The following is a 22,017-nucleotide window of genomic DNA, read 5'->3' as shown; positions in this document are numbered from 1 at the left end:
ATGAGATAAGCAGTATTAATTTAAAAAATTAGATATTCATAGTTGTATAAACACACAAAACACACATCATCTTTCAAATCAGTGGCCTTTTAAAAAAGCATCATTGCAATCCAAAATCATAAGCTTAAAACTCGAGTTTCATAAATAAAGGTTATTTCTGTTTTTTTGGAATACAGCCGGGCTCCTTCATTTATATACTGTTTATGGTTGCTTTCACGCTATGATGGCAGAGTTGAGTGGTTGCCAAAGAGGCTGTTTGGCCCACAACGTCTAGATATTTACAGGTCGACCCTTTGCTAAAAAACCTGGCAGGCAGCACAGTTCTGGAGTCTGATGGGCATGGATGGAATTCCCACCACAAGCAACTGACTCAACCTCTGGCATTAGTTTCCTCACTCACCAAATGGTGAAAAAATCATCTACCTTGTACAGCTGTGTGATTTCATAAAAATGGTATTATAAAAAATAGGCAGGAGTCACACAGTAGATCACAGAAACTAGGGATTACCATTTTTCTTCAGCTAAAGCATATTCTGAAACTTATTTTTGTTACAAGATTTGTAAAGTTATGAAAAAACTCAATCGCACAGAGCAGTACACTAAGGACTGGCTTATTGATCACTCTGTTGGATCACAAGAAAAAGTTCAAATTGGTGGACGGTCACTAAAACGTCCTCAACTGGATAATCTGCAGATAGTTTTTAGAACAGAGCACTTTGCATATTTTGAACTCATCTTCAATTAGAAGTCCCTGTAAAGCAGTCGTTTCTCATCATTCATTCACCCTGTTCTCTGCTGGAGGCGTTCGTACAGTCCCAGCAGTGACGCGGTTCCAGATGGAAGTGTAAGGCGCAGTAGGGAAGCATCTGGAAGCCATAAGCTGAATATGTTTAGGTGCAAACATATGGATGTCGGCCACTCACAAAGACACTATGCCTGTTCTTTCCAGTTGTTGCTGGTCCTTCCAGACACAGCATTCTGAGACCTGCTTTGGCTGGCGGGGGCGGGGAGCATTTAAACCAAGTTAGCAAGGGATGGCAACTGAGATAGCCAAAGCTGTGAGCCCAAGACCTAGAAGCCAAGGAAGAGTGCACACTTCTGCTAAATTCGGAGAGAGCAAGTACAAAGCTGTACGAACTCTCTGGGATAAATATAAACCGAAGAGGAAGTGAACTGAACATAGGACAAAATCCATCTCCGTCTCTACTGCAGGAAGCCTGAACTCCAAGGTCGAGGACGCAAGGGCATGAAGCTATGCCCAAAATGCGAAGTGCGGAGGAATGGCGGGAAGGAGGACTAAGAGCAGTAGCATTAACAAGACTGTTCACAAAGATGACAGAACACTCCCCAGCACTGGCAGGACTTCCTTTCTAGCTGTGAGACGCTTCCCTGGGCCACTGAAGGGAAGGGCTTATCAGTCTGAGAGATGCTCTGCCCTGGTCCGAAACAATCAAAATCTGATTTGAAAATCTGTCCAACGGGCTCTGTGAGTGCACATACTGAGACGCAGGGTCATCGTCACTGAGAGTTAGCAAGGTCACGCAGCCACAGTCCACGTGGACGTGGGTAGGAAGTGCTACTGCTTGGCACTGTAAGTTGTGACTGGGATTTCAGGTGGTCTTCTCAGAGGGGACATACTATAGAATTCTGTATCTCCCTTTGCAACAGTTATCGTTACAGCAGCAGCCCACAAAGTCTTCACATTCATGGCGGAATTACCAAGACAGAGGTGTGCAGCCTGCCCAAGTTGTCCCAGGAAGGCAGGAAAAATCAAACTCCTGATCGACTTCTAATTTTTTCTGAACGTGACCACAGGAGCCGAACAGTGCACACACCCCAGGATAGATGCAGGAAGGAGAACGTGCCGGCCAAGAAAGGAGGCGCTCAGAAGGACGACCCAGACGGACTCCTCGGAACTTGCTGAAGAACTGGCTGTTCTGTGTTTGTAACACACTCTACTGCCTCTGGAATGAAGTCTTGAGAAAGCTGGGAACACTGTCAACAGTGTCTACAAACAATGGCAAGAGCTCTTCCTCGGAGGATCTGACCATGGTCTTCAGAAGGAACAAAGCATCAGGCAGGCCCCAAATCGTTTCTCTTCCCCGGGGGTCTTCTGAACACCGAAACCATTAACAGAGCAAAATTCCTCATTAAGGACCAACATCACACGAGGGAGTGAGTAGCGATGGTGCCTTCCGTGTGGCCATTTGGGATAGCAGGACCCAACCCCAGAGTGGGCCCAGGGGCATCCAGGCCTCTGCCCAGGGCTTTCTTTCCAAGAAAGGAGGAAGAGAAGGAGGGGCAGGGATGGATGGCAAGGATGCTCACATTCGCGGGAAGGGCTGGAACTTCGGTGTAATTTTATGTCACTGCCTCTCAGGGCTCTTTTAAAATTGCAGTGCAAAAGCTTCATCTTCTGGATTTATTTTGTGAACCTAATGAACTACTGAGAAAATTCTCCATGCAGAATGGATTATAATTCGTACACAATCTCTCAGTAGTACCTGGAAGTTTGTGAAAAGGGTGAGCAGAAGGCCGGTTATGAGGGCATGGGAGTACACAGCTCTTTTTTAGTGCCAGGCTCAGCCACTTCCAAGCACACAGTCATTCCGAATACAGGCTGGCAAAACAAAAACAAAGGAAAACCTGGGGGTGGTGAGGCACGCCCCTCCCCCTGCCTCTCCTTGTTTTTCAGTTTTGCTCAAGTCAGCTTTAGGTAAGCCAGCAGACCTGACTTCCTTTGCAAAAGAAAAGGAGTCTTCCTGCAGCTTAACACAGTCTGTTGGAGTACTGGGCAACTAAGAAACCCATTTTGAAATCTCATAACACTTTTTTAAAAAAAGATTTTATTCATTTATTTATTTTTGTGGGGGGGCGGGAGAGCAGAAGGGAATCTCAAGCGGACTCCCTGCTGAGCAGATCTCACAACCCTGATATAAAGACCTGAGACAAAATCAAAAGTGGGATGCTTAACTGACAGCCACCCAGGCGCCCCTCTAGTAGCACTTTTTAATCGAGCACTTTGAACTCTGAATCACCAAAGGCATTAGACATACTTCCCTCCAGTGGAACAGTTCAGCTACTCACAGGCCATGGTGTGGTAAATGCTGGGCCAGTACTGACCACTGTCTCTTTTCAGCCATACTCGGATGGTTCTGTAGAGAAAAGAGTGGAAGAGCAGTCTTTAGCAATTTCATCCTATTTGTGCTCCAGGGAAATATAATTATTTACTTTATTTTCAATCCTGTTTCCCAGTTGACCTTATAACATCGATCAGTTGGACAAATTAGAGAAATACAGTAGCACCCACAAGTACAGCACACAGTACCTTATATACAAACTGTGCGTGCATGCACATGCACACGCGTGTGTGCACGCGCACACACACACCATATCTAGCTACATATCTATGACCATATATGGCAAGTTATGTGGCAGCTATGAGTCAGAATTTCAAATAATTTTAATAATATGGAAAAACTTATTATATAAAAATATAAAACGAAAATTGCTGCTTTTCTTAGTAAAAAACAAACTATGCAAACTTGGTCGCCTGCCATCTGAGCCAAATGAGGAGAGCATAAACAGAAAGACATAAACAGACATAAACAGAAAGACAACGCTTCTGGAGAACCGGGAGAGATGTGTGTAGAAAGCAGAGCCCACACCGCTGCTGGTTCCCAATAATTCCTGGTCTTCCTGCCCCGGGGGAGGAAGTCATCCCACGCCAGGTCTCTGGGCCTCTCCTTTCATCAGAACCCTCACAGGGAGATGAGGAAATCCTGCACACAGGCAGGAAAATGACAAATGACCAAAATAGCCAAAGTTTAATATTCTGGCTTATCATGTCAGAAGAACAATAAGGAACACTAGGGCTCTTCCTACTCCACTCACAGAAGCTCCTCAAAGCTCCAGGTCCCTTGCCTTCCCAATGCAGGGGCGCTCACTGCCTCCCCACACAGGCTCACTCTGCTTCTGTGCTGGGTCCCACCCATCCCACTGCCCCTGACTGTTAGCTCTGTCACAATCACACTAGGATTTCTAACAGCAACGCAGATTCTCGTACACAGTTGGCACCGATTAAATGTCCGCACCTTAAATTAAAATACGTAAGTCTAAATGTTGACACCATCTGTCTTCATTTTGTTTGGCATTCAAGACAAGTGTGACTAGTCCATGAGGATAAAAATCAGAATGGTGTTGCTTCCAGGGGAGGAAGATAGAACGTAAAGGGATATGCAGGAACGTTCGGGGTAATGATAAGGGCTCTGGGGAGATGGTTTCGTGAGTACATGCATTTGTCAGGACTTGCCCAACTACAATTCAGATCTATACAGATTACTGTATATAATTAGATTGCAATAAAGACAGACTAGATGTTGACCTTCATTCATCCAAATAAATAAGAGGACCTAGCAGCAGAGTGGGCAAATTACTACTTTGTATATGAACTGGATACAGGCCTCAGCGTAGGAGAAGCCATGTGTACAACACGCCATCTTCCAGCCACTGCTGATTGGTCACAATGGAACCTTTACCAACTTTCTCCACATCCCACCCCTGATCACAACTGGCTAGACCAGAAATGGGGCGTCTGATCCTAGCTGGTCAATCAGCTCCTCCCTGGGGAAATTAGGAACAGGGAGAGAGAAAAATAGATCAGTATCTCTGATAGTTGAAACGACTGTTTCTGGTCACATGCTGTTTTCCAATTTGGACTGCAGAATGTTGCACATCAAAAAAAGGGAAAGAATGAAGTCACCCATTAAAAGAAGCAGAAGCGATCTGAAGAGGGTCCAGGTAAAAGGCCCTCATGCCCAAGACTGAGCTATTTCCCTAGTCTGGTGTTCTTTGAGGCAGATACCGCAGCATCCTTACCAGAAACACTCTCAATAGCTTAAGTCAGCCTGAGTTATTTCTGTTGTTGGCAATCAAGCAGATATTAATACAGGACATCTAATGACACCAAGAATACTAGACCCAGTTTCCTCAGTTGAGCACCATTAAACAAGCTCCTATGTGATGAGGTTCACAAGGCAGGATAATCAGGCAGACTTTCTTTCAAGGTACCTGTATTGTGACAGTAAGTTCTAAAAGTCTAAGTTCATATGCAAAATTAAATGAGAGATCAGAATAAAGCATATAGGAAGGGACCTTTAATTTTCATAGTTTGTAATTCCACATCCTCACGAACACACAGGCAGCTCAAAGAAGGACTCAGTGGCACATGCTCTCCCTCATGGAAGAAGAGCAAAACTCAGTAACAGAGAAGCTGGCCGTGAGTACAAAACCCTAAAGGTCACCTCTGCCATCCCATCACCTAACCTCGAAAAGTCTAATTTTTATTTCATGAAGTTCAGAATGATATTTAAAATAGCCCAAGGTCAACATGGAAACTACCCAGACACCAGCATCTTGGGAACACAGTACTACTTCCTTTGGAGGACAAACATTAGTACTACAATTCAGTCTGCACCCAGCTAACACACCAGGAAACTGGCAAGACTTAAATTATCTCACATGATGTTTCGTTTGAAAATCGATTCCATCCGGGCTGAGAAGACCATCCTTGCTTGAGAATCAAGTTCCAAAACAGGCACCTGACCTTGAAGGTCTGCTCTACCTCTCCATATTCACATCTTCTATCTGGAATTCTGCCCTGTCTCTTTTCAAGCCATGCTCTTTCCCCTCCTTCCACAACAATGCTAAAATCTCCCATTTCCAAGACTAAATCAAAACAATGTTAAGTTTAACACCTAACACTCCAGTACTCTACCCAGAACCAACGTATTAAACAAAGCTGTATAATTTCTACTAAATAATATAAGAATTTGTTTTGTATTGTGTTTAGAATGTGTCTTGATTGGGTAATAAATGGTTGTAATAGGCTTAAGTTGGGCTGCTTATTAAAAAAAAAATCAACAAACTCGAGACAATTTTTTGTCAGAGACAAAAAAATTTACTATTCAGTAAACTGGAAGTAAAATCTATTTAAGTTGAAAACAACACAATAATACAGTTTAATAACATTTACAGGACAAAACTATTAAAAACTCTAGTATGTTATTAATAGACTATATAATCACCAAGTGTCAAGATTAGATTGTTTTATTTCTATTAAAAACCACAGTATTTTCTGCCTAGCTGAATGTCTATGCCACTCTGAGTTATATTAAAATATAACAGCTTAACTTTTCCTTTAATATTTTGACAAGTTTACACCCACTCACCTAAACTCGTTTTTTATGCTTTGCTTGCTGCTTATTTTAGCCATTTTTTTAGTGGATGGGTTTTCTTTGAGATTCTAAGACCATGCCAATCTGAAAAAAAATGTCTTTCCTTAAAACCAAAACCTTAGAAACATGTTCACCTTTGCCAGGCTCTATTTTTAAGTTATTTTAAAACAATAGTCTGATAGTTTTCCAAAAGGTACTTAGAAAGGAAATGTGTCATTTCTTTCAGAGCCTACATAAAATTTTTCCAGAGATCTCCATGCTACTGTTACCTACACTGATCTCCTGTGCCCTCCTCATTAGAGAGGCTTGGGCTTACATATAGCTGCAGTATTTTCCAAGGGTAGGTGAGAAAAGCTGTTTCTATGTAAGATGGTAATGTGATACATGTATGATCACGCCGGACGCCCACTGTGACCATCACTTCACCTGTCTGTCATTCTTCAGCTAGGTGGATGATCTGCTTGTTTTCCAGGTAAAGGAGAAGCCAAAGCTGGATGGTATTTTTTTATTTTAAGTATTTCCAACTGAAATGTGTTTAAAATGTATCGCCATGGAGGGCTAAGCAAATGAGTAAGTGAAAACAGTAATACAAATGCCATTTCTAGGGCTCTCATAATTTTCTGCCAGCGCTGTAAATCAGAACTCACTCTTCGGCCAGAATTTGTTCCATATACTAAGAAAAACGTTTCCTGCCTAACTAATACGGCTGCTACCACTCCTACTAATAGTAATGGCAACAAAAAGTGATTTAGGAATTCCACGCTTGGCAAATGAGTCTGAAGAAATTATTTAATAGGAAAAAAAGAATTACACATTACTAAAAAGTTCCTATGAGCATCATTCCAAGGAGTAAAAATTGGGGGGAAATGTTAAATAATGAAATGGATTAATGTCATATTAATTCAACAGTTGACATAACCATTACAAATAGTTCTGAAAATCATGAGTTCAGATAAGCTACTGAATTAGTATGCTTACGCAGTCATCAAAAATAGTTGCAAAGACTATGAACCCACGAGAAAATGTTTATGAAATGTTCATTTTTCTGTTAAAAAAGAAAGAGCATAATGTAAAATGATATATCTAACTGCTGTAATTAGGCTGGGAACACACCTGTGAAGCAGCCGAGGCCTTCGGCTCCATTGCAGGGAGAGGGGGAGGTCCTGGAGTCCTGAGACTCGGAGAACTCCAGGGTCCCCAACCTCCACTCGGTAAGCAGAACAAGAAGCCAACAATTAAACAACTCTTCACGAGCCCTCAGGCACTCAAGGATGTATCTGTTCAGCTTCAAGGCAGCTATCTAAATGTGAATACTGGGAACCCCTAGGTGGCTCAGCGGGTTAAGCGTCTGCCTTCAGCTCTAGTCACGATCCCAGGATCCTGGGATCAAGCCCCGAGTCAGGATCCCAGCTCAGCGGAGAGTCTGCTTCTCCCTCTGCCCCTCACCCCACTTGTGCTCTCTCTCTTTTAAGTAAATAAAATTTTAAAAATCAATCAATAAATAAATGTGAAAACTGTGCACTCCCTACGAATGCATCCATTAAATCACTCCCAACACAAGCAAACAAGGCTGAGCAGTGACACAGGCCTCGGACTGAAGCTCCAGGGCAAGCGCAGGCTCTAGAATCCGAGGCAACTCCAAGCAGGCTGCAGCCACTTCTCTTCAGTAAGGCAGAGCCTAAGAGGTTCTGGTCATCCCTCCCTGAGAGTTCTCCCCTGAGGCTGATTCTGTCTTCAACAGACACTCCTGCCACGGGTGAGGCCTTGAAGTCTGGAGCTTGTCGGTCCCCCATCGAGTCTAGTCAGGGATCTGATGCCTGGAGGAGGTCTGTGCAGAGGGCCACACACGCCCAGAGCTAAGAAGGGGACACGGACCCATGGACTAGGACTCAAGGACTAGAGGTGCTATGTGGACACAACCTTGAGAATGTCACCCCCCAGGAGAAGTGAGCAGGAGGCACAGCTGGGTGAAGGAATCAGATGCAGAAAGGCAGGAAAGAGAAGACCCCAAAAGACTCAGGGCCACGAGGCCTGAAAGACACAAGGCAATGCACCGTGCCTCTTGATAAACGTGTCCCTGCTTGACTTCTTCTAAGTTCACAGCAGTGAACTGTAGTGGCAGACAAAGCTACTTCCTATATTCTAGAAAACACATCGGGATCCAGGAAAGGCTACTGTCGGTTGAGAACGTGATGCCATATCCTCATGGCAATGATGACAGCTAAGACCTCCATTTTATACTTAGCAAAAGTAAGGAGAGTCAAAGCCCTAAAATCAAACAAACCAACATCAGTTTGTCTGGTTGTTTTGTCCAATTTTATTGCTCTTTTATCAGAGGATGATGAAAATTTCACATTTCAAGACATTACAAAAGTAAATAATTCAACGCCGAGCAGCTTTTATATGGTAAATAATAAAACAATTTAAAAAAAAAAAAACTCTTTTTAGAAAATTCTACATTTTATCCTCCAAAGCAGTAACCTCTAAACAATAAGGAAACATGAAGAATTAAGTAACTTTTTCCCTCCAAACAAATCTAGAGTGTGGAAAAGTCGAGGTCTAACTTCAAAGCTCTTATTTGGTACAAAGAAATCCTGATTTCTATGCTAAACAGGAACAGTGACTTAACAAAATCTCTCGTGACTAACAGGTATTTTGTTTTTTGTTTCAAATTTTCATTCAAACCTAGCTAATATATAGTGCAATACTGGTTTCAGGAGTAGAATTCACCCCTTACATACAACACCCAGTGCTCATGACAAGTGTGGATCCCCATCACTCATCTAGCCCATCCCCCACCTCCCTCCCTCCAGACACCCTCAGTTTGTTTTCTATGGTTAAAAGTCTCTTACAGTTTGCTTCCCTCTCTTTTTTTTTTTCCTTCCCATATGTTCATCTGTTTTTTTCCCTTAAATTCCACATATGAGTGAAATCATTCAGTATCTGCTTTTCTCTCACTTATTTTGCTTAGCATAATACACTCTGGCTCCATCCATGTCATTGCAAATAGCAAGACTTCATTCTTTGTAATGGCCAGTGTTCCATTATATATATCATATATATATAAAAATATATACACACATACACATACACACACACACCTTCTTTACCCATTCATCAGTCAATGGGCATTTATTTTTAGAATAAAATAAGCTAGAGAAGAGAAAAAGTTATTAAGAAAATAGAACGGAAAATACATTCATAGTACCATATTGTAAGAAATCCACATAGAAGAGGGCCTGCACAGTCCAAAATCATGTTGTTCAAGAGTCAACTGTACTTGCTGTTTTAAGCCACTGAATTTTGAAGTGGTTTGTTTCACAGCAATAACTAAGTGATACAATGCTATCTGTTCCAAAAATAGAATACCCCCCCCTTTTTTTTAAGATTTTATTTATCTGACAGAGAGAGAGAGAGAGAGAGAGACAGAAAGCAGGCGCACACAAGCAGGGAGAGCAGCAGTCAGGAGAAGCAGGCTCCCCACTGAGCCGAGAGCCAGACACAGGGCTGGATCCCAGGACCCAGGGATCATGATCTGAGTCAAAGGCAGATGCTTACCTGACTGAGCCAACCAGGTGCCCCTAAATACTTTGAAGAATACTTAGGATTCTGACCTTAAAATGAAGTATAAATAGCATATGGCCTTTACTGAGTGTCAAGGATTTAAAAGTACTGAATAAGCACTCATTAAAAGCAAGTTGAAAATGTAGGAAATCACCAAGTCTTTTATAAAGCCTCATCTGCTTAAACTAGAAAGAGGAGGAATGAAGATAGATTCCAAGCACGGTTCTTGTGAAAAGCACTGGCTCTCCAACCCGAAAGCATCTTGTGGGAGTGCAGATTAGTATCACTTTTAAACCTAAAACTCCATGAGACCGACATCTGGATTCAATACAGTTTATTTTCCAATACGATTACCTTGAAAATCACGCCCACACTTTGATAAATAGATTCAAAAAGCACACAAGTGCTTTGGTAAAATCACAAGGCCAAATTCTGTCTAGACCGACACATCAGCATTTCTAAAACCAGTTGTTGTTTTGTTTTGAAGTAGGCTCCGTGCCCAGCGTGGTGCCCAAGGCTTGAACTCATGACCCTGAGATCAAGACCTAGTCTAAACTCAAGAGTTGGACGCCCAAATGACTGAGCCACCCAGGCTCCCCTTTTTAAATTTCTCAAAAAACACCCTAATTATCCCAAAACAGCTAAATGAAAGCAATTCAACCATTTTTACATTATAAACTGATAAACAAGGATTACTCAATTAACCAATTAAACACAGAATACAGAGGACAGCATATGTTACAAATTAAGCCCAAGCCCTGGTATTTTTAAACTCTTACACTAGTTAAGTTTGAGGAAATCTGATTTCCCAGTCACTTTTAGGACTCCTGATACTATTTCATATCTTGATAAATCACCAAACATTTCTGTTACCTTCAGCAAAGGATATTCTTCCCTACTCTAACTACCTTCCAGGGCTACAGACACCAAGTGTAACTCTGGAAGCCTCGGTGCTTTCTCTACCGTCAGGATGCTAGCCTGTAAGAGAAGGAAAAGGATATGGTCATCAGTGCAGTCTGCTTTTATCAAGTAAATAGCAGTTTCCTTTCAGCCAAGTCTCTTGAACTCTGCCCTCTTCATTCCTGCTGTGGAAAGAAGCCTTTCTCCTTTGGTAACAAAGGGGGGAAACACTAGATTTTTATTGAACTGACTATCTTAACAGAAAGGCAGGGAAACCATCTTTTATTCCCCGCCCTTCCCAAGGAAAATTAGATTGGCTGAGAAAAATTTAAATTTCCATCTCCTTCTACAGTCTAGGGAAGGAATTCTGAACAGCTTTTTTTTTTTTTCTTTTTCTGAACAGCTTTAACTGCCCGTGATGATGACGCTTGGACTCCTGACTTTGTCACAGGCAGATTTCTAATCCCAAGAGGAAGGCCACTTACGTGGCACCTCCAGCAGCTCTTAAATGAGTAATGCCTCTCCAAAAGTCAGACGGATGGTTTTCTACCTGCACATGTTTTCTTTTTTACTTGAGGAACCATTCCTGTTGTTATCTGCTCACCGTTAGCATCAAAATGATTTTTGGTGACCTCTGTGCTACCAAGAAGGCTAAAAAGCCATCAGAACCTCTAGCAGCAGAAGCAATCCAGGCAGGAGGCGTCAACAGAGGGTCCATTAAACACTTCAACTTAGGGGAAAAAAAAAAAAGTCCAAACTCTATCCATAGCCTACATGTCTCGAGACACAAGGTTAAACTAACCCCCCAAAAGCAAAGTTTGAGGCACTCAGGAAGAGTAGCCTCATTTTCAATTCTGTTCCACACTTCTTTCTTCCTACCAGGTCTGTTTATTGATTCCTTCAAACTAACAGCTGAGAGACCACTGCCCACCGGCTTTCCATCTGGGAGTCTGGAAGTTTGGCAAGCGCTAGGCAGAGGGTACCAGCCCCCTGGTAAAAGCAGGGGTACAGAGTTGCTAATGAGCCTCCTGGGAGACAATACTTTACGTGTGTGGTCAGAAGTCAATGCTGGAGGAATGAAGCACTTTCTGTGTGACTCTACACGGGTTAGGACTCCCAGAAGCTCATGCTGCTTTCCTCCAGACTTCACCCCATACCTTTCCCTCACCAGTTCTGTCTGTGTCCTTTCGCTGTAATAAATCATGGCCCTGAGGACGACCATATGCTGGCAGTTCTCCTAATGAATCAATGAACTGAGGGGTGGTCTTGGGGCCCCCGAACACAGCAGGGCAAAGATTTTATAACAGAAAACTCATGACTGAAATGACTCCTGACCAATATGGAAATGATGAGAAGACACGACTCAAAGACAGTTACAAGAACTTAGGTTTGTAAGTGACTCCCAAAATTGTTATTGTGCTACTTCATTCAGAATTTTTTTTTAATTTACACACATACACACGCAAAGCAAACTCTTTAGCTTTTGATGAGATTAAAATAATTCCGTGGGAAATAATAATGGCCAACACATACACAGTGCTTTCCCTGTGCTGGCCACTGTTCGATGCACTTTGAATATTAATTAATCCAATTTCAGGGCAGGTTCTATCCCCATTTTGCAGATGAGAAAACCATGGCACAGAAAGAATAAGCAACCCCCCCCCCCGGGTCACATGGCTGGGATTCAAGCTCAGGCATTCTGATCGAGAATCCGCTCTTGACTATGCTATAAAAAGAAAGTGATCCTCACAGTAAAGGGCCACCCTAACAACAGAGGAATAAATGCTTCCTTCCTTCTCACTTCTTCGTTTTATTTTCTAACACAAATCAAAGAGTCTACTTTTAGGCACTGCGTGACAACAAAAACACAGCAGTTAACACCCCGGGTTTCTGTAAAAGCCAACGGCTTCCAGCTATGCCAGGCTTTCTCTGAAGTGTAACGCTTAAAAATCAAGTTGTTGATTCAAAATTGCTTCCATGTGAACAGTTAGTAAATATATAATTTTTCCCTCAAACTACCTTAATATGCTTAGAAGTGTCTAAAAGGAAACAAGTACGTCAAAATAACAGCAGTAAGAAACGTAGATGTACCCATATATGTTAAAAGTTGGATTTCTCTAATTGTTACGGTTTACCAGCCTAAGTGCAACGTCCAAAACACACGAGATCTGCCTTTGTTTGACTGCGGCCAGGAAACTGAGTTCCTCGCAGAAATCAATCACGGCCTCCAGACCCTGATGCAAGGGCATAAGTCTGCTCATCTTCCAACTGTCTTCCAAACCTGAACACGGCAGCCTTGCCTTATTTCTAAGGCTTTATCATAAAGTTTTTTCTTTTAAAAATTCTACCCTTCCACTGACTCTTAAGAAATTTGTGATGCAGTCCATAGGAAAAAAAAAGATCAAAAGGCAGATGTGTCCAGGGAATGGGTTTCTCACCGTCTAACCATATTTCAGTTCTGTTCAGAAAGCCGAGTCTCGTTTTCTGTTCCCACTATCCGCAAAATGATTGCTGTAGTTCAAATTCCTCAACTTACCACTCAGGTTAGTACTTTTACTTTTACAGTTTCCTGACTCGAGAGAGAGACAGGCTGTCCTATTTTATTGATTCAAGAATTTTTTTTTTTTTTTTAAGATTTACAAACGTAGCGTACTTGGCAAGCAGGAAAACAGCAGTTCCCAAGTTCAAGCAACTGCAAACTAAAGTTAAAAACACAAATTCAGGTCTAGTGTGACAAAGGAGTTTGGGGTAATTATGACTCTAACAAAATCTACATGAATGCACACAAGAGAGGAGTTGCCATTTTCTGTTAACCCTTTGTGGCACAGGAACTCCAACATTTCAGATCAGACCCGTAAGCTCACAGGCCAAACCATTTCCAGTGACTCCAGGTACAATGGAATTAGGCTCAGTGTTCCACATGGGTTTAACACTCTTTGAGGGGATTGTGTGTTTTCACATTTGTCATACACAGTTTGGTTTTATTTTTTTTATTTTTTTAAAAGATTTTATTTATTTATTTGACAGACAGAGATCACAAGTAGGCAGAGAGGCAGGCAGAGAGGGCGAAGCAGGCTCCCTGCTGAGCAGAGAGCCCAATGCGGGGCTGGATCCCAGCACCCTGGGATCATGACCTGAGCTGAAGGCAAAGGCCTAACCCATTGAGCCACCCAGGTGCCCCCACAGTTTGGTTTTAATGGGAAATCAATGGGTACAATTAAATGACTCCAGGTAAATATATCCCAGAAACTGACAGAAAAGAATGCAAAGTACATAGTGTTCACCCCCAGTGGGCCTACGCAGGCAAGCACCATGACAAGAAACTCTGATAGAAAGTGGTTCTCAAAGTGGGGTTCGTGGACCAGCAGCATCAGCATCAACATCACTGGGAACTTGGAAGAAAGGCAAACTCTCAAGCCCCACTCCAGCGTCAGTGTCAGAATCTGATATAGGCTCAAGTTTGAGAACCACTGTCGAGAAAGACCAGATAAATAACTACACAAAGCCTAACCCAGGGTATCTCAAACACGGCACTATTGACATCTGGGGCTGGTAATTCTTTTCGCGAGGTACTTGGTGTCCTGCGCTTTACAGGATGTTGTGCCCCATCTCTGGCCTCCACCCACTAGATGCCAGCAATACCCTCCTCCAGTTGCGACAACCAAAATGTCTCCAGACCCTGCTAAACTGCCCTGTGGGCCCAAATCACCCCTCTTTGAGAACACTGGCCTAGTTTAGAAAACTGGACACTAACTTCAGGTGACCCTCATATCTTTCATTTTTCCTCTCAAAATGCTCTCAAGCCAGTTCCCGCTGCTTTTAGCATTTATAAAACGAATTAACTTTGGCTGGAGCCTACTTTAAATGTTAAGAGTTAGTGTTCTGAGCATTAAAGCAGAAGTTATACAGAAAAGGTGTAAGCTTTGTTTAAAAAAACAAAAAAACTGAAAGAAGGAAGGATAACTGAATCATAGCAAAAGGTAGAATCCTAGTATTTTACACTTGCTGCCGGAACAGTTGATCGTTGACCGATACTGCCTGGATTCACTTTGCCCAAACACGCAGCTGGATGATGGCAGAAAGAACCAGAGCCTCCCAATCAGACCTGGGTTCAAATCTTCATCTAATCACTTACTAGCTACAAGGCCTTGGGGAGTGACTTCAGGATCCTTTGTGCCTCCATTTCCTAAACGTTAATGGCCCACGCAGTGGGATGCATAAACCCACCCTCTGTTCCAAACACCCCCAGCAGGGCCTGGGGACAGCCCCTGAGGTTACATGCACGGCTGCTTCTGCAGGGGAATGCATGAGCACTCACACAGCACGGGATAAATAAAGAGTACAGTCTCGTCTCTTCAGGCCAAGTGAGTTTTTGCACCAGTGAGTTTTCAGGCCCAGTTTACAAACAAACTAACTAACCTACCTGTGACTTTTAGAATACACTGAATTTTGGAGCTACTGAAAAGGTTAAAAGGTTAGCCATTGTTATTTCCAAAGTATAAATTCTGATCATGTCACCTGCTTTGCTTTGTCACCTCATGGTTCCTTACTACCGGCAATCTGAAGTCCAATTCCTAAGAGTGGTGCACAAGAAAGGCCCTTCCAAAACTGGACACTAGGCCCTCCAGCTCTCAGGACTCTCCCCTGCCATGGCTACTCATACACCTTTTGCTCTGGTCACCTAGATGTAACGGTGGTTCTTCATTGCATCCTGTTCTTTCCATCTGCCTGGAGCAGGTCTGTGCACCCTCTTTCCTTCACACAGTCCACTCCTCTATCCAGTGACATCTCCTGAGGCTTTCCTTGAACCCTGGCCCTCAAGGACACTCTTTCCTCTGTGTCTCCCCAACACCCTGAAAGCTGAGAGCACAGGGCCACCTCCTCACCGGTCTGTCCAGCCCTTTGGAAACAGAGATTCTGGCATCACTGTCGTTCTACCCCACAGATCCAGCCCAATGTCTAATAAATGCTTGTTTGATGAATAAGGGTGGTCAGTATTCTGTTTCCCTAATATGCTGGTTCCATCAGGTCAAGGGCCATAAAAATCAATGAATCAGAAGTCAGGAGGGCAGGTGCTGTGACTTTTGATCCCTGCTCTACTACCTGAGCCTGGACTCAATTGGTACAGTATTTCTAAATCTATGAATCAATGAATCTATGAATGTATGAATGAATGATTGAAGAGGATGACACATATATATGACAATGTAAAGACACAGCACTACATCCAACAACAACAAAAACCCATAGCCAAGTGCCTTCATAAATCTGATAAAGTAAGGCACCTGCTCAAAAATGCCCTACCTTCAAGGAAGCTCCAGGGGGCCTGAAACACAAATTAGAAACACAAGACTCCAAGCATCATCTGGTCCAGTCATCAGCAAGAGCCCTGCTGTGCCCCAGTGAAAAAATGAGCTGATCTAAGGCTCCCCCAGAACATTTCAGTCCCAGAGCAGCTAAGTAATCACTTTCCATAAAACTTTTATCAGCACTGCTCCTGGCCAGTAATCTCAAATATTCAGCAATTTATCCAACATGCATGAGTCACGGATAAGATATTTTACTGAATAAGATAGCTAAGTTTTATAAAATGTTGTCTGCGTCTAAGTTCATATCGTGCAAATATCATTATTGTGTCCTTTGCCTCTTTTTTTTTCCCCCACGTTCCCTTCTTTTCCCTGTGGCTCATGCCCCCTCCCCCTTCTTCCTTTCCCTTACAGCTTCTGCACACCAACACCCAGGTCTTTCCAACTGCTCCCCACCTCCTTTGAAGTTAGCTACATGCAAATGAACTGGAGAGACTACTGCCTGCTTACAATAAAAGGACTCAAAAAGCAAAATACAAAGGTCAAGTAGGCACTGGAGGCTTCAGGTTTTCTGTTCCCAATCAGGACAGGCCCCTAAACGGTACTTCAAAAGCTATGACTGCAGAGGGGTGGACTATGCTGTCAGCTCTAAGGGGACAGCAAGTACCTCCCACCTTCCAGAAGGCTTTTATGACTTTTGAAATATCACCATTTAAGAGCACTCATTGTAGCAAGGAAACACAATTTCACTCTGCAAACATCAGTCATTTCCTCCAAATTTCCCACCGTAAAGCCACAAACCTTTTAAAGACTTAAGGTTTTAAAAACACTAAAGTTTTAATACAAATAATATGTCTTCAATCCAATCACACAGCCCTGGGCCGACCAATGAGCTGGAAAGAAGTGACTTTAGGTGCATAGAGACATGTTTTAGCTATGAGTTTAATTCTTTATGGCAAATGATACTGGTTTTCCATTAACGGTGGAAAATAAATTTTTCCTTGAAATAAAAGCATCTAACCTTCTCAAAAATAAGTCTCTTTAAAAAAAACAAAACAAACAAAAAAACACCCAAAAAACTATGTAGTAAATAAGAGTTCAGATGGTAATAGCAGCTGTAAAAAAAAATAACTGATCTAGGGAGCCGGTGCTGTGCGAAAAGTGTTGTCAACCCTAGAGTAGGGAAGAGAGTGAAAGCCCCGAAGTTCTGCTGAGAGAAGGGAATCCCTGGCACTGCCGCCAGTACTCCTGGCTCCAAAGCTTGGAACTGACCGCCGACAGCCAAGCGCCCCCCACCCCACCCCCACCCCATAGAGGTCGCGACGCTTTCTAGGAGCAAGCAAAACCCCACAAAGGAGAGCAGGAACGGGAGTCCCGCACTGGAAGGGGCGCGGTGGGACAGGGTTGCTAGGCTGGAGGGGGTGAGGATCCCGACCCAAACAGATGGGGTGGGGGGTCACTGACTGGAGGGGCTCAAGGGGATGAGGGTCCCGGGCTAGAGGGGCGGGTCAGGGGTCCCGGGCTACAAGGGGGGAGGATCCCGGGCTACGGGGGCACGGTGGGGGTTCCCGACTGAAGGGGCGCACTGGGACTGGGGTCCTGGGCTGGAAAGACGCAGTAGGACCGCGGGGCGGTCCGGAGGAGCGCGGTGGGACGAGGGTCTCGAGCTAAAGGGTGAAGATCCCGGACTGGAGGGGCGCGGCGCAATTCCGGGGGCCGAGGACGCCCCCACGCGGAGAGGGAGACCGCCGACCCTACTGCCCCCACACCCCGTCGCCTGCGGGAGTACGGGCCGCCCGGATCGCGTCTCGGCCCGCGCACCGCCCGCCGGCCCTACCTGTCCTCGCTGGCGGTGATGACGCCGTCCTCCTTGGGGATGAGCAGCGCGGCCGTGACGGCGTCCTGGTGCCCCTCGATCTTGCTCAGCAGCACCGGACGGCTGCTCTGCGGCCTGGAGTGGATCTCGGCCGCCATGTTCGCGCGGCGGCGGCGGCGGCGGCCTCCCCGGCGGGCGGCCCATCAGCTGACGGCCGGGCGGGCGGGGACGCACGGGTTCTGCTCCGGCTCCCGGGCCGCATGGGCGCTGCGCCGCCGTAAGCTCCCGAGTGCTGCCGCCCCAGACCGTATTGCCTGGGGAAGCCGCGCAGCCAAAAACTCCGAAGGCAGGCGGAGCGCCCCAGAGGGCGCCTGCCGCGGACGCGGAAAGTGATAAAGGTTGAAAAGTGAAGGCATTTACCCAGGAATGGATTGAGCAGATGGAGGGGATGAGGAATTGTCTCCCAAACCAGAGCCTAATGGAAATACTACTACTTTGTGTTTATTCTAAGAAGCCATTGTTTGGAAGACGTTCCAAGATATTGGAATTCTGAAAAAATATAGGGCAGTTTAGAATCCTTGAATGACAGTCAGGGACACTCATTGAGTGGTGACTATAAACCAGGCACTATTCCAGTTTCTTTACATGGATTGTCTTGTTTAATGCTGCTAATAAACTTTAAGAGATTGAGAGGTGAGTGTTCTTGTATTCTCATTTTAGAGACAAAAAAACTGGACCATGGAGAAATTAAATCACTTGCTTAAAGTCGCACATCTATTAGAAAGAGAAAAGTAGCTCTAGAACTCCAGGAGCTGGCTTGGTACTCTGAGCCAGGCGTCTGCATTGCTGGGAGCTGGCCTGGTGCTCACAGCTGGTTCTTGCAGAACATAAACATTAGACAATGCCACTCTATAATCATATATAAACACAGCAAAACATGAAATTGTTCAAGCCATGAAAATGAACAAATATTCCTCTATTCTGGCCAATAAGAGTGACTCCTGTTTCTTTACCAATTACAGCTTTAGCTTCTGCCTAGTCTTCCTCCCTCTAGACCAAATTAAAACCTCCAATCATAGAATTATCCCCGTTTCATGACAGCATCCAGCCCAGTCCAGAGGAAAACCCTTCTTCCTTAAACCCTCCCTGAAATCACCTAATAGAAACCTAAGTCCCACAATAAGTTCTTTCATTCACCAATGCCCCATAGTTCCCATCATATGCCTTCTGCCAATTAGCAACCAACCCAACATGTTCAACTATGAATGTGTTTCAGGTAGCTTTTGGCTGGAGCACATCAGCAGCTAAGTTAAAGGGTCATGATGGGGACCCAGAAAATCATTGACCCTGGAGACCTCCCTTCTCCAACCCACACTCCCCCCAACACTGTATTATTCTGACTAATGAACTGCAGAATTCCAATACAGTTGTGGGTACACAGGGCTATCCAACACTTAAAATGTGACTAGTCCAAATTGAGTTATGGTATGGGGGCAAAATATACACCGAATTTTAAAGACTCAGTATGAAACAAAACAAAAAGATATTTCATTAATAATTTTCATATCGCTTACATGTTGAAATGATAAAATTTAGATATACTGAGTTAGATATTTTAAAAATTAATATTACCTGTTTCTCATTATTTTTTAATATAGCTAATGAATTTTAAATTACACATGTGTTTCACAAAATAGTCATTAGTGGATTTATTCATTTATTTCATTATTTCATTCATTATTCATTTATTCAACAAACATGTATTATACACCTACTAAGGACCATATGCTGGCAAGATGAATTAGACATGGTTCTTGCAGGATGCCTGGGTGGCTCAGTGGGTTAAGCCTCTGCCTTTGGCTCAGGTCATGATCTCAGGGTCCTGGGATCGAGCCCCGCATCGGGCTCTCTGCTCTGCAAGGAGCCTGCTTCTCTCTCTCTCTCTCTCTCTCTCTGCCTGCCTCTCTGCCTACTTGTGATCTCTGTCAAATAAATAAATAAAATTTAAAAAAAAAAGACATGGTTCTTGCAAGGCTTTTACAGTATGATTATTAGACAGGCTACTAAATGACAGTTTCAAACAACACATATCTATTGAATGCCTGCTATGAGCCAGGCACCATTCTGCATGCAGCTGTGTTCCAAAGACACAAAACTCACTCGTCCATTAGAACGTATATTCCAGTAAAAGAATCAGATAATAAAATAAATAACTAAGTTACATAGTATATTAAAAGGTGTTAAGTGCTATGAAAAAATAAAACAGTGAAGGGTGATAAGGACGATTAAGGGTATTACAATTTTAATTGTAATTAAAAATTGTAATTAATTGTAATTTTAAACACAGATTGCCTTCATACAAGGGAGGCAATCAGCAAACACTCTTGGCCTGCAGCTCCCTCAGGGTCGGCTTCAGAAGAAGGGAGCCACCATGGCTTGGCCATGCCCTTCATGGCACAGACAAAATTCAGTAACTAAATGAGAAAGGACTATAAAGGCCTGGCCATGTTGGTCTGGTGCAGGACACACTGATAGAGCTCTCTCCCAGGTTGGATGAGGTTTTGTCAGGCCTGTATTTCAGCTGACTACTTACTTCTCCTGCCTAATCCTGTTACCGCTGCCTCTCTTCACAGCTATGAATGCTTAATAAATACCCTGCACACCAATCTCTGTCTCAGCATCTGCTTGCAGAGAATGCAGCCTGAGGAAAGGCCCCATGGGGAAGGTGACATCTGAGCAAAGAAGAAGAGAAGGGAGCAAACCATATAGAAATATGGAAGATCTCCTTTCCTGGAAAGGAACAGCAAGTGCTAAGGCCCTGAGGTAAGTGCGGTTTTCCAGGGCTGGCAAAGCAGCTGGTGTGGCTGGAGCAGAGTGAGTGAGGAATACAGAGAGATGAGGAAGAAGGGTCACCAGACGGACCATGTTAAGCCCTGAGGTTATGGTAAGGACTTTTGCTCTTCCTTTAAGTGAGATGGGAAGCCAGTGGAGGAATTTGAAGGCAGAAAACTGCCTTGTTCTGCCTTTAGTTTTAAAAGGCAAGGATGTCAGTTGGGAGGCTAATAAAATAAGGCAGTTGAGAGTGGATGATGGTTTAGCACAGACTGCAGATGGTGAGAAGACAGCAGAGTCTAGATATTTCTGGAAGGTGGGGCCAGTGAGCTTTGTTGGATGTGGGGTATGAAAGAAAGAGGAGCCAGGATTTGTGGGATGACCAACCAGAGGAATGGAACAGTCTGGGGAAGGTATTTGGGCAAGAAGACAGGGAGTTTGGTTTTGGATATATGAAGCTCGAAGGGCCTGTAGATGTCCAGGTGGAGGAGTTAGTGGATGATCAGGTGCAGGAGTTTTGTATACACAACTGAAGAGCAGAGAGGCCTCTTCTGAACGTATAAAATTGGGATTTGAAGGGGTGTAAATGAAGTGTACCAGGCCGCCCTGGGCGGGGTATGTTTCCTGGGCCTGGGTCCTAGAAACATGTAGTCCCTTTATTGGATAACGGGACTATTATCCATTTATTGAATAAATAAACAAATGAAAAAATAATAAACAAATTGAAAAAATAAACAAATTCATGAATGAATTTTAAAAACTGGCTAATTCCTCAACTCTGTGAGTTAGTGGTAAAAACTTTCTGAGACCCTACATTTTTGGTTCCATAAACAATGTTCTCATTGTATTTACTGAGAAACTCTCAATGCAGAGACACCTCACTTTAATATAACATTGTTTGCTTCAACTAGATTATTAGATTATTTCTCCCATTAAGTGGACTATTACAGAAATAATAGTTTCCTGTGCTTATAATCCATTTATTTGATGAATGAATGTTCAGTGAACTTTTTTAACATGCAGTGTAAATTTATTGAAACACAAAGACCAGTCATGATCTTCTTTCATCCCTTCTTCGAGAATTTGCTTCACCCAGAAATCCATCAGCTTGTTTTATGATATGTGCCAACCTGCCATTTCCTCTCTCCCTCCCCAAAGAGAACCCTTTTCCAGGCTAATGAACCATTCAGATTTTCCCTCTTGAAAGGTTAAGCTAAGAGACCTTGAGTTGTATGATCTATCAAAGAAAAACAAGAGCTAGACGATAGTTAAGAACAGATTTTATTCTGGAACTGTTGCGATAAGGGAAAAGAGAACTCTGTATGGAACTGAGCTCAATTCCAAATACAACATGGACCAGGGG

The 22,017-nt window shown here is 43.6% G+C and overlaps 1 protein-coding gene across 1 annotated transcript in view; it reads right to left on the bottom strand.

Annotated features, from left to right (window-relative positions):
• The window catches only part of WDFY1 (WD repeat and FYVE domain containing 1), a 43,224-nt gene extending 25,136 nt beyond the window's left edge, over nt 1-18,088 (bottom strand). Inside the window, exons 1-2 of the mRNA XM_080799142.1 lie at nt 17,844-18,088; nt 3,088-3,155 (exon numbers count right to left, since the gene is read on the bottom strand). Coding sequence (XP_080655268.1) covers nt 3,088-3,155; nt 17,844-17,980 — 205 coding nt within the window. The 5' untranslated portion in view covers nt 17,981-18,088. The remainder of the gene's footprint in view (nt 1-3,087; nt 3,156-17,843) is intronic.
• Nucleotides 18,089-22,017: the final 3,929 nt, after the last annotated feature.

Source organism: Martes martes, assembly GCF_963455335.1.
Source record: "Martes martes genome assembly, chromosome: 3".
Lineage (NCBI taxonomy): Eukaryota > Metazoa > Chordata > Mammalia > Carnivora > Mustelidae > Martes > Martes martes.
Note: the sequence above shows the minus strand (reverse complement) of the source record. Positions and strands in the feature narration are given on the sequence as shown.